The sequence below is a fragment of the Pantherophis guttatus genome, chromosome 1 (genome assembly GCF_059756535.1).
Source record: "Pantherophis guttatus breed Tessera chromosome 1, ASM5975653v1, whole genome shotgun sequence".
Taxonomy (NCBI): domain Eukaryota; kingdom Metazoa; phylum Chordata; class Lepidosauria; order Squamata; family Colubridae; genus Pantherophis; species Pantherophis guttatus.
The window spans coordinates 18,101,035-18,114,131 of NC_142063.1; the positions used below are offsets into that span (position 1 = coordinate 18,101,035).

The 13,097-nt window shown below is 42.0% G+C and overlaps 1 protein-coding gene across 1 annotated transcript in view; it reads left to right on the forward strand.

The window, feature by feature from the left end:
- Window positions 1-13,097, forward strand: part of MKNK2 (MAPK interacting serine/threonine kinase 2) — a 48,755-nt gene that overhangs the window by 19,959 nt on the left and 15,699 nt on the right. The window contains exons 5-10 of the mRNA XM_034437737.3: window positions 221-318; window positions 5,583-5,662; window positions 6,899-6,972; window positions 7,301-7,405; window positions 9,549-9,604; window positions 9,871-9,966. Of these exons, the coding sequence (XP_034293628.1) occupies window positions 221-318; window positions 5,583-5,662; window positions 6,899-6,972; window positions 7,301-7,405; window positions 9,549-9,604; window positions 9,871-9,966 (509 nt within the window). The remainder of the gene's footprint in view (window positions 1-220; window positions 319-5,582; window positions 5,663-6,898; window positions 6,973-7,300; window positions 7,406-9,548; window positions 9,605-9,870; window positions 9,967-13,097) is intronic.

Consider the following 13,097-nt stretch of genomic DNA (forward strand, 5'->3'; position numbering starts at 1 on the left):
GTTGTTTAGAAACTCTGAGTGAAACTACATTTGTTGAAACAAAACTAGAAACTGGAAGAACTTAGATGTGGGTGAACTCTGGAATGGTTACTTTTGCATTTTCGGCCTTTTGTGGGTTTTCCCCCAGATCAGTGGACGTGCTGTCTGAATGCTCTGTTGAAAGTCTGATTTTGGAATATGCTTTCTCTCCCTGCCCTTCTCTCTCTGCCGCCACATCCAGATGTTTACCAGCTCCAAGAAGAGGTCCTCGGAGAAGGAGCACATGCAAAAGTCCAGGCCTGTGTTAACCTCATTACTAACAAGGAGTACGCAGTGAAGGTATGAATCCTTGGTCATGGTGGCTTCTCTAAGGAAAGGGAGTTCTGGGAAATAAGGCCTGTTGTTTCCCAAACACTGAAGCCAAAAACGTTGAGCTGAAATCTATCCACAGAGAGAGGAATATCTGAATGTTGGTCTTCTGCAATAATAGAATCCTGGTGCATTTATCATCAGCAGACATGTTTTTGGGAAATGCTTTGTTCTTCTCGGGCATTGGAGAAAATGCCTTGAGGATTGGGCAACACCAGGATTCCTGTTTGGTTTCAGTGGTTCTGCTCTTTACTGCCTTTCCCCTCTAATCTAGCCCAAACTGTTTGAGGAAAATGCTGAGGTGCTACAAAGCCTGTGGCAGGCTTTGCAAAAAAAAAAAAGTTAATTTTGATTGAAGAGTAGAGCTGGGATTCGTAACTAGCTTCCAAACACTAGGGCATTTGCTTTGATCTTGGTAAACTCGGGTTCTTAACCTTAATCCCGCTTTGTAAATAAAACTCCAGTTCCAGTCTGCCTACTTCTGTATTGCATCTACTGCTTGTTTGGAGGCTTCAGCTGATGCAAGCAAAAATGTGCACAAAGTCAAATGGCTGGATTTGGGAGGAAGTTGGTTTTGACCTGTCTGCGTTAACGTTAAATATTTCCTACCTTACAGGATGGTTGAGAACATTTCAAAGAGATCAGGGTAGTGAAGAAAGTTTTAGTAAAGATAGTAATTCTCTGAAATGATAGACGAACTGTCCTGCTACTTAGAGGCTTCCTTCTTCAAACCTTGATTGCGTTATTTAAAATAGAGGTAGTCCTCAACTTACAACCACAACTGAGCCCAAAATTTCTGTTGTTAAGTGAGACATTTTAAAAGGGAGTTTTGCCCCATTTTACGACCTTTCTTGCTTCAATTGTTAAGTGAATCACTGCTGTTGATAAGTTACTAACCCGATTGTTAAGTGAATCCGGCTTCCCCATTGACTTTGCTCATCAGAAGGTCGCAAAAGGTGATCACATGACCTTGGGACATGGCAACGGTCATTAATACGAACCAGTTGCCAAGTATCTGAGTTTTGATCATATGATCATGGGGATGTTGCAACGGTCGTAAGTGTGAAAAACAGTCATAAGTCATTTTTCTCAGTGCTGTTGTAACTCTGAATGGTCACTAAAGGGACCGTTGTAAATTGAGGATTACCTGTACATGCCGGCTGCCAGTCGCCCAAATTTTGATCACACGACCACAGTGATGCTGCGACAGTCATAAGTGTGAGGATTGGTCATAATTAACTTTTTTCAGTGGTGTAGTAACTTCAAACAGTGGCTAATCAAATGGCTCTAAGTTGAGGATTACCTGTACTAGATGTTGCATTCCAGACAGCAGCCCATAGCAGCCCTTCAGATATTAAACAAACTTGGAATATACATGGGGCATGTTCCATTTATTTGAGAAACGGTGAAGACAGAATTATGCACAAGTTCCTTTAAATTTGTGGAAACCAAGTGTTGGTTGAACGAAGCTGTAAAACCGTTTTCAGTATTTTATGCAAGTGTGAAGTGAAAGTCAGCTTGCAATGCTTAGCTGCATATTGAAAAAGATTCTTTGCAAATGGAAAGTTAGTGCATTCTCCGGAACGCTAGCTACTTACTTTCAGAAAGTTAATTGCCTTTTTCTTTTTAAACACGTAGAGTTAGTAGAGTTTCTTTTCAATAATTACCACCATCTGTTGGCAATGTGGCTAATTGTCATTGCCAAGGCGTCAGGATATTTATTCCATGATCTGGAAAATGATTATTCCTTCCAGAGTATATTTATTATTTATATTTATTGAAGCTGTTCAAGCATTAGGCAGATGCAAATATAATTTGTGTGCAGGAGAGGTATACTTTACATATCAGCTGATTAGTTCCTCTAATAATAACACGCCAGCCACATAACTGCATGATTAGTAAGAATGAAACAGCTCTTCTGTTTCTAGCATCTTTTGAAAGTCATGCTGCTGCCTGAAATAAACAGGACGTCTGTCTTCTCGGTCTTTGAGAAAAATGATTAAGATTGTTTAGTCCCTTCCTTTCCTCTGCCTCTCCATTTTTATTTTGTTTTTTTAAACCTGCTTGGGAAAACTGCCCCGTGACTCTTCTGCCTAAGATATTAACATAAAATCAAGCCTGCTTTTCAATTCTTAAATGAATAGCTGTATTTAGTCGATTACAAATGGGGAACAAACAGGATGTCACGGATGGTGCCAGACTAACTAAGAGATGATGACAGAACTTTTGGGGTCTAAAGCTGGCAGTTTATTTAAATCTACTCGTCTCCCAGAGCCGCTTTAAAACGAGATAAGTGGCAGATAAATTTAATCAAAAAATGAATACATTTGTTGAACCTTGGCCCCTGCCCCCAAACTAGCATCTTCCAGAAGAGCTTAAACTATAAATCCTGCACTGTATATCAAAGGATGGTTCCAAGAAATGAATATGTGAACATTTGGGTGGGGGTGAGGGTTGGGAGTAGCTTTTTAATTATTAATTTTTCAAATGTATATCACAAAGACAGAATCCCAATGGAACCAGTTCCCCAGTAAGGGAGCGAGCTACCCTGTAGTGGCTATGTCTAGCCATCTGTTTGAGATACTTTTATTCTTTTTTTGAGCAGAGAATTGAATGCTATATGAAAATTAAGAAAAAAGACTAGGAGTGATATGATAGCAGTGTTCCAATATCTCAGGGGCTGCCACAAAGAGGAGGGAGTCAAGCTATTCTCCAAAGCACCTGAGAACAAGAAACTAATCAAGGAGAGAAGCAACCTAGAATTAAGGAGAAATTTCTTGACAGTTAGAACAATTAATCAGTGGAACAACTTGCCTCCAGAAGTTGTGAATGCTCCAACACTGAAAGTTTTTAAGAAGAGATTGGGCAACCATTTGTCTGAAATGGTATAAAGTTTCTTGCCTGAGCAGGGGGTTGGTCTAGAAGACCTCCAAGGTCCCTTCCAACTCTTGTTATTCTGTTACGACTCCTTCCAGCCATAAGACCCTGTGGTTTACATCTTTGGTCCAAGATGCTTACAGCTCAATTCAGTGTAGATTTCCTCACTTAATTTGTGGCAGCCTTAATCTCTTTAAATCGATTGTTCGGTAAATAAGCAACTTGAGGAAAAATAAACAAAGCAAGCAATCCCACCCACCCCCACACACACCCCTAATTCCTCTGCGGCAGCTGTCTACTGAAAGGCCTAAAATTTAGTTTTCTGTTTAAAATTTCACTGAGAGGCATCTCTCTCAGCTGCCTCTCCCAGCTTGACCTTTTCTCTTTTCAAACCCAATTGTTCCTCCCTCAGCCTTCCCCCCCCCTCTCCTTTAATCCCTCCTGCCAGCTTGTATTAGGCAGGAACAGTGACGCAGATGATCTAAAATGGGACAGGGAGAACCTGGCACCAGTCCATTTGTGTGTGCGTGTGTGTGTGTGTTTGTGTTGTGCAGATGCCATGGCTTCGGGGAAGGGAGAAGAGGACAGTTGTAAATCTGATGTAAATCTGAAAGAGAAGCCAAAAGGATGGTGATGTTGAAAACCTCCCAGAGTAGAGGGAGGAGAACGCAGCTGCTGCACACTGCGTTCCCGTCTCTCTAGGGAGTGTGGCTTTTTTCTTTTTTTCTTTTTTTTTTTAAAGTTGGCAGACGGCGAGAAACAACAGCTCTTTCATTCGTCGCCGGCTGCAAAGAGGCAACTCGGGGAGCAGAGAAGTGTGGGGTGGGATAGGGGCATAAATAATCCATTTTCCACCCTTCTGCTCTTCGAGTTTCATACCCAGCCATTTGCGCATTGTTGCAGTTGCAAAGAGATAGGCTGGTAAAAAAAAAAACCTTGGAGGGGGGAGGGAGAGAGAGAAAGAAAGAAAGAAAAGAGGAAGGAAGAAGGAAAGGAGGAAAGAAGGGAAGAAAAAGGAAAGGAAGAAGGAAGGGAAGGAAGGAAGAGGAAGAGAGGAAGGAAGGAAAGGAGGAAAGGAAGGAAGGAAGGGAAGAAAAAAAGGAAAGGTGGAAAGAAAGGAAGGGAAAGAAAGGAAGGAAGGAAAAGAAGGAAGGAAGGAAAGGAGGAAAGAAGGGAAGAATAGGAAAAAAGGAAAGGCAGAAGGAAGGGAAGGAAAGGAAGGAAGGAAAGGAGGAAAGAAATTAAGGAAGAAAGGGAAGAAAAGAAAAAAGGAAAGGTGGAAATAAGGGAAGGAAGAAGGGAAGAAAAGGAAGGCAGGAAAGGGAAGAAGGAAGAAAATGAAGGAAGAAGGGAAGAAAAGAAAGGGGGAAAGGAAGGAAGGAAAGAAAAAAGGAAGGAAGGAAAGGAAAGAAAGAAAGAAAGAAAGATCAGCTGCTCAAAGAACAGCTGGAGAATCCCTTCCCTCCCTCTTCTGAATAAGTCACTGAGGTTACTGTTGTTATTGTGCAAGGCTGGGGGAGTGCAGAGACTTGCCCGATGCATGTCTGCTCCTCCAAACTCTTCTGAATACAGTTTCACAGGTGGAATTTTGCCATTCTGAGTCAAAAGGCCCAATTTGTTCTACAGATTGCAAGAAGCTAAAGGGATTAGGAAGGGAGGTGGGGCAGTGGGGGGGGGGAGGAACTGAGGAGGCAGGGGATGGGAAGAAAAGAGGGCATGAGAATTGCAAGGAGCGAAACCATTGGGGCCAGGGATGGTTTAACTCCCCCTTCTCTGTTAGTGTTTGAGGTGCTAGGAAACTCTTTTTGCAAAAAAGAAATATTCAGCTGTATACCTTAAGTAGACGAGTTCGAGTTTTTTTAAAATTACCAGTTGAAAAAAAAAATGGCCTTTTCTTCATTGGGTATAAAATTGCATAAAAAAACAGCCTATTTGCCTTTGCATATGAAAAACTCATGTTTTGTAGAATTGGTTCTAGAGTTTCGGGATGTTAATGAGATTGGAACTTGGGTTGGTTTCAATGCTATCTTGTAAATACCTCCATAAACAATTATCTCCAGTGCCTGTTGTACTTTGCTCATGTTTCATACAAGATCATAGAGCCTAATAGCTGATATCACCCCCTCCACATGGAATATGACTTCAGATCAGCCTCCCCCCCCCCCTTTCCAGGGAGGATTGAAGAGCAATTGGAGGGAGCCAAGTTTGAGAAGCGTTGTGTGCTTGGTTTCAAAATCATTGCTCATTTTGTTTGTTTGAAAGAAGCAAAGTTTTGCATGCAACATACCTGCTCGGAATATTTGTTTTGGCTTGACGTTGTTATAACTAGCCTTTCCCTTACTTTTTTTCTTTGAAAGATAATTGAAAAACGTCTTGGACACATCCGAAATCGGGTATTTCGAGAAGTGGAAATGCTGTATCAGTGCCAAGGACACAGGTACTGGGCAGAGTTTTAAGCTTGATCTTTGCTGTATCTAGATCAGGGGTCTCCAACCTTGGCAACTTTAAGATCCCAGGATTCCTCAACCAGCTTTGCTGAGTAATTCTGAGCCAGCTTTCTGGGAGTTGAAGTCCACAAGTCTTAAAATTGCCAAGGTTGGAGACCCCTGAACTAGATTGTATCCTGGTTGTATTCATGCAGTACTTGGGTGGTCCTCAATTTACGACCACAATGGACCCTGAAATTTCTGTTCCTAAAGTGAGACATTTGTTAAGTGGGTGTTGTCCCATTTTGCGACCTTTCTGGCTATAGCTATTAAGGGAATCACTGCAGTTATTAAATTAGTAACACGGTTGTTAAGTGAATCGGCCTTCCCCGTTGACTGTGCTTGTCAGAAGGTCACAAAAGATGATCACATGACCCCCAAGACACTGCAGCTGCCATAAATATGAGTCAGTGGCCAATTGGCTGAATTTTGATCACGTGACCGTGAGGAGGCTGCGTAAGTGTGAAAAACAGCCATCAGTCACTTTTTTTCAGTGCCGTAACTTTGAACGGTCACTAAATGAACTCGTAAATCGAGGATTACCTGTAATCGGGTACAAGTAATCCTCGATTTAATGACCACAGCGGAGCCCAACATTTCTGTTGCTAAGCAACACAATTGCTAAGTGAGCTGTGCCCCCTTTTATGACCTTTTATTACCTCAGCTGTAAGCAAATCATTATGATTGTTAAGTGAATCCTGCAGTTGTTAAGTGAATCCGGCTTCTCCCGGTGACTTTGCTTGTGGGAAGCTCACTGGGAAGGTTACAAACGGTGATTAAATGGAGAGCGCAGCTGTCATAAATATATGTCAGTTGTCAATCACCCAAATTTTGATCGGTTGACTTGTGGGGATGCTGTAACGGTTTTATGTGTGAAAAACAGTCATAAATCACCTTTTTCAGTGCCACTGTAACTTTAAATGGTCACTAGACGAGGATTGCCTGAACTTCCATATCAAGGGGCACTCTATCTCTGAATATTCGCTTCGGGAGAAAGGAAAGTCTGGACTTCGTTCTCTGCATTGTGATTGCTTGAGAGGTGTTTTGCCTGCTATGAGGGAAAATATGAGATTAGGATCAATCAGGATTGATTTTTGAATGAAAATGAAACGGATGTCATTCCTTCGTCTTACCTGTCTCTTCTTATCCCTAATTATTGTCCCGCCCTCCCCTGTCTTTTTCTTTAGGAACATCCTGGAGTTGATCGAGTTTTTTGAAGAAGAGGACCGGTTCTACCTCGTGTTTGAGAAGATGAGAGGAGGTGAGTCACCGGCCAAATGAATTTTGATTTTGTAGGTGGGAGAGAGAGAACTTATTTTTAAAGCCCCATTTTTTCCAATTTAAGTAAGGAGGGAAATGCCATAAATTGTACACGTTGTAATTGTCCATATATAATCTACATCAGGGGTGTCCAGCCTTGACAATGTTAAGACCTGGGAACTTCAACTCCCATCATAGCTGGCTGGGGAATTCTGGGAATTGAAGTCCCCAGGTCTTAAAATTGCCAAAGTTGGGCAGACCTGATCTGCATCTTTAAGCTTCAGATCTTGGTCCATGGCTTAATTGAGATTTTCAACGTATCTTTCCAGGCTCCATCTTAACCCATATCCACCGTCGACGCCATTTCAATGAGCTAGAGGCCAGCATGGTGGTGCACGACATAGCCAGTGCCCTTAATTTCTTGCACAATAAAGGTGGGTAAAAAAAATGAATGCTGGGGGCATGGTATTTTTGAGGGTGTGTGTGTGTTTCCAAAGCATTGCATGGTGCAACACAAGTCTCTTTGCAATCCAATAAGCCAAGGGTGTCCAAACTTGGTTAACTTTAGCACCTGCGGACTTCAACTCCCACAATTCCTGTGGACTTCAACTCCCAGAATTCTAGGAGCTGAAATCCACAAGTGTTAAAAGTTGTCAAGGTTGAACACCCCTGCACCAAGCTATTGTTTCTCAACATGAATGGTGGGGGAGGAATTCTGGGAGTTGAAGTCCACACATAACATCTTCAAGGTCCCAAGGTTGAAAAAATACTGTACTAAGTAGATCTCAGTGCTGCGGTAAATTTCAAGTTATCTGCATTGGCCTGTCCTCATCTTTTTCACACTGTATTACTATAGCGTTTATGATGTCCAGGAATCTGCTAAGGCCTGAACTCGGCACTTTTCTATAATTTGCCTTTTCCTCTTCTCTTATCCTGTCTCTAAATACATATTTTTCATTTGGGGAAATATCTGCAAAAATGCAGTGAAACCCAGCCTTATCCGGTTGCTACAGATTATAATTGATACTTCTTAAGTAATTGTTAGCTCTTTCCTTCAGTACTAGCAGTTGGAAAGCAGAGGCCTCTGATTGAATACTTAGTTAAGGAGATTTCCTTGCATGAAGTAGATTTAACAGAACTCCATCACAAGGCCATCAACTTAAGATGGCCTTCAAAGTTTATAGAGAGCATCATTTATAGGACCAAGAACTCTGAAGGACCATTTTCTCTTCATGTCGTCTGTCCAACTAACCAAATCATCAATGGGTGTACTGACTATACTGTTAGACCTTGACTACTATTAGACCTAGTGTTAGCTAACAGTGTGGTAGGGATCATTTTCAATGCGATTGCCAAATTTGAAGATTTCTGTCCCTCAAAATTGTCGTGGCCTTTTTCTCTGGCATCATTTTGATATGCTGGTTTTTTAAAATTTTATTTTATTTTAATGAGCATACCAGTTGAGCTTAATGTTGATATCTTAATCTGTTTTTAAGATTTTTTTTTTAAAGTTTACGCCAGTAGAAAACTACATTAGGTCGTGTTGTCACTAATAAGGTGGGATATAAATATTTTTTAATAACAGTTGCTTGAGGACTGTCACCTAAACCAGGGGTCCCCAACCATGACTGGGCCGCGGCCTATTCGGAACTGGGCCACGGAAGCGGTAGGCTGCCACGTCGCACAGCTCCACTCTCACAAGTGGCGCCCCAAAGGCTTCTTTCCTCCCTCCAAGCCGGGCCACCAAGCTACCTGCTTCCAATGTTCCAAAAGCGAAGTGATGAGAGCAGAGGCTGAGTGGGATGTGTGGGCCTTGCTCAGCTTCGCTGACTCACTGAGGCTGCCTGCGCAGGACACCTGATCCGCTTTTGAGGCAGCCTCGGTGAGTCTGAAGGAGCACGAGACTGTGCCCCCAAAGGTTTCTCTTCTCTGCACCGAAAGCTTTTTGCAAACGGACGAAAGGCTTCAGGGAAGCAATCTTGTACTGCTTCAGGCCTTCAGTCCCTTTGCAAAAGCTTTTGGCCCGGAGAAGCCTAAAGGAGTGCAAAACCACGCCCCAAAAGCTTCTCTTCTCACTTGAGTGGGTAGAGCTATGTGCACTGACCCACCACTCATGTGGCCCAGTTCCCCTCTACCCCCCTCCTCCCACAAGCTGGGCTGCCAAGCCACAAAGATTGAGGACTACTGACCTAAACTAATAAATGAACCCTTTATGCACTGGAGAGAACTGTTGGGAGTATTCAGTTCCATGAGAGGAAGAGACAACTGGGAGATATTTTAATTAAATGTACTCTTTCCTTCCCAAGTAGCTTTCTGAAAGGGATCTGGAATAAAACAAAGGACAGGACCCTTCTGGCTTCTGTAAACATTAGGTGTTAAGGGTGTTTGTGCTGACCATGGTTTGATGCTTGGTTAGATGGACTTAAGGCTTCTTTCAGCATGATCAGATTACACAATTTGGCTCAACTTTTTTCCTGTTGTCTTTTCCACTCTGACAGCTGCTCGGTCATGTTCTTCCAGTCAAAAGCAGAAAGTATTAACTGCTAATGTTAAGCTTCTTTCTTTCTTTTATTACAGGAATAGCACATAGAGATTTAAAACCAGAAAATATTCTCTGTGAGAGTTCAAATCAGGTGAGCAGTAGTTTAATTGCTCCTTGGTTAGTTCCCAGTCTCTGAGGGGGTCACGTGTGCTGCAAGATTGGGAGGTTGAAGAAACTTGCTGATGCAGGATAGTCTGATAAGTGGGCTAATGAAGTATAAGTGCATAAGAAACGGGGATTGGATTTATGACAGAATGTTAAATTCCAGTTAGCTTGGGGTTTTCTTCCAAAAGAGGTTACCTTTTTCCTCTCTCTCATTCTCCCCCTTTGCCCCCCCCCCTTTGTCTCCAACACAAGGTGTCCCCGGTGAAAATCTGTGATTTTGATTTAGGAAGTGGGATCAAGCTGAATGGTGATTGTTCTCCCATCTCTACCCCAGAGCTTCTCACTCCGGTAAGTGGTCCCTCCCCAAGAGAAATGTATTTCATAGAATCATAGGGGTCCCAGGGAGGGAGGGAGGGAGGAAGGAAGGAAGGAAGGAAGGAAGGAAGGAAGGAAGGAAGGAAGGAAGGAAGGAAGGAAGGAAGGAAATTGATCGCCCAATAAAATAGATCCAAGTCTATTTTTCCTAGTCTGCTAATCTGAAGGTCTCATTTAGGGGAAATTGCTTTTAAATGGAAATACGTTTTCCATAGTGTATATTGTCTTTATGGGATTCACTGCTAAAAAACGTAACAGGTTTTGAAATGAGATTCAGGTGATTCCCCAAAAGCAGTTAATCAATCAATAGGTATAAGGCACGTTCAGTACTTAGATTTCATTTAGCAGCCTCTCTAACTAATACCTGCGGTGGCGCAGTGGTTAGAATGCAGTACTGCAGTCTACTTCTGTCGGCTGCCTGCAATATGGCAGTTCGAATCTCACCAGGCTCAAAGTTGACTCAGCCTTCCATCCTTCTGAGGTGGGTAAAATGAGGACCCAGATTGTTGGGGGCAACATGCTGAATCTGTAAGACGCTTAGAGGGGGCTGTAAAAGCACTACGAAGTGGTATATAAGTCTAAGTGCTATTGCTATTGCTACCTCATCCCAGTAAGGGAGGAGGACACGGCATCTGTAGGCTGTCTTGGGAATTCTGAAGGCATCTGAGCACTTGTGGATGCTAGATTTACAGATCTTTGCAGATTCAGCCATCCTTTTATAGGCTTGATGTGGTAATTGATAGTTACATAGGTGGAAGGAATCTCTGGGAGTTAGTGTGAATTGTGTGGAAAAAGGGGGCAAAATGAGACATTAACAAATGTCTTACTTAACAACATAAATTTTGGGTTCAATTGTGGTCGTAAGTCAAGGATTTACCTATATTATCTACCCTGAGATAATTGCTCCCTTTTTGCATACCAACCCATCCTTTTTCACTATCCTTTTGAAGTTCTTGCCTAGAATCTCTTTGATTTGTAGAGGAACATTGGAGACTATTTTGCATGCAGCTATCAAGTTGCAGCTAGACTATTCATGGAAAATTCTAGCTAGTAAAGCCTGCTAGGGATTTTTTTTTTTTATCTTTAAGCTTCATAGGAAATAGTTTTATTGCTGATAATCCGCTTTCAATACAGAGGCTCTGTAGTGAAATCCTTTGCATCTTTCCTCTCCTATGGCTTAGGTAGCCAAAATTTATAGCCAGCCACACACAAGAAAGTACACGACGAAGTAGTAGAGAAAAGATTGAAGAAACAAGAGCAGCAGATCATGGCTTTCTTGTCCAATATAGTAAGCCATTTTGATGATCCCGCCCCCAGAAAGCTCTTCAGCCAATTTGTAGAATGTTAGCGATGCAATTTCCAAATATTGTTCAAATGATTTTCTGCTTGTTTAGAGTCAAAGAATGCATGCAAACTTCGTGCATTTCAGCTAGTTTTCAGTCCTCAATTAGAGTTGGCATTTTTAAAAAATGCCACCTTTGTAGATCTTCCATGCCTAGCATGATCTGTACTTGCTCTTCTCAAATTTGGGAACATATTTGTCCATTTGATAAATCTCTACCTTAATGGATCTTTTAAAATAGGCCCTTCAAGTAGCATCCTGGTGGACATTGGGTGGCCCAAATATTGGGGAAGACGAATAGTTGGAAGAGTAACTTTATTAATCCTTATGAAGATTGCCTTATTAATCCTCTGTCTGGCCCCATCATTGAATCTCTGATATTTTTTCTTACCCTGCAAACTGTCCCAATTTCCCTATTTCTTTCGAGATGTGCAATAATGAGGGAGGTTCTGCTGAATGAAGGCGTCCTTCTATAGATCACTTCCCAAAATATACAGGTTGCAATACCTTGGTAATCTTTTCAGGGTTTGCAAGCTAAGTAGGATCCAGCTTGGTTCGTATTTGGAGGGGAGACCTTCAGAATGTGATTTTTTTTTTTTTGGTAGCCTATTGCCATATGGATTTAGAATTTAGATCATTCTCAAGCAGAGTTCATGTATTATTTTGTTTGAGGGTTTTTTGTTGTTAGCTATTTTGGGGATACGGTGGCTCAGTAGCTAAGACGCTGAGCTTGTCGATCGAAAGGTCGGCAGTTCAGTGGTTTGAATCCCTAGTGCCGCGTAACAGGGTGAGCTCCCGTTACTTGTCCCAGCTTCTGCCAACCTAGCAGTTCGAAAGCACCTAAAAAATGCAAGTAGAAAAATAGGGACCACCTTTTGGTGGGAAGGTAACAGCATTCTGTGCGCCTTTGGCGTTTAGTCATGCCGGCCACATGACCATGGAGACGTCTTTGGACAGCGCTGGCTCTTCGGCTTTGAAACGGAGATGAGCACCGCCCCCTAGAGTCAGGAACGACTAGCAGATACTTGTGAGGGGAACCTTTACCTTATTTTGCTGTTGGATTTTAATTTTATGTTCCTTGTTGCAACTGGTGAGTGGCCAGGATAAATCAATATTTAAAATTTGAAAATGTTTTATATGATTATGTTATAATTAAAGTTAGAAAAACTTTTTGGGAGATAGAGTGTCTCCATTAAGGGAGGTTTCAGGAAAAGACAGGACAGGCATTTATTTGTCCAGAATGGTATGAGGATTCCTGCCTTGGGCAGGAAGTTGGACAAGATAGAAGACCATCAAGGTCCCTTCCGACCCTATAATACAGGTAGTCCTTGACTTACGACCACAATTGAGCCCAAAATTTCTGTTGCTAAGAGAGAAAATTGTTAAGTGAATTTTACCCCATTCTGACCCTTTTTGTCGTAGTTGTTAATTGAATCACTGCAGCTGTTAAATTAGGAAGAGTTTAAGAGTTTATTCGATTTCTATACCGCTCTTCTCCCGAAGGACTCAGGGTGGTGTTCAGCCATATTAAAATACATAGATTTATAAAATTTAAAACCAATTAAAATCAATATATAAAATTGGCTCGCAAGTTAAAACATACATACACCCATAATAAAAAATCGTATTAGGCCAGTCCGGCTTGCTGGAATAGGAGGGTCTTAAGTGCGCGGCGAAAAGTACGCAGGTCGGGGCTAAGATGGAGCTCTAGGAACGCAGTTAAACGAAGGCTTACCTTTGCTTGTCTGACTTTGTTGCTGAC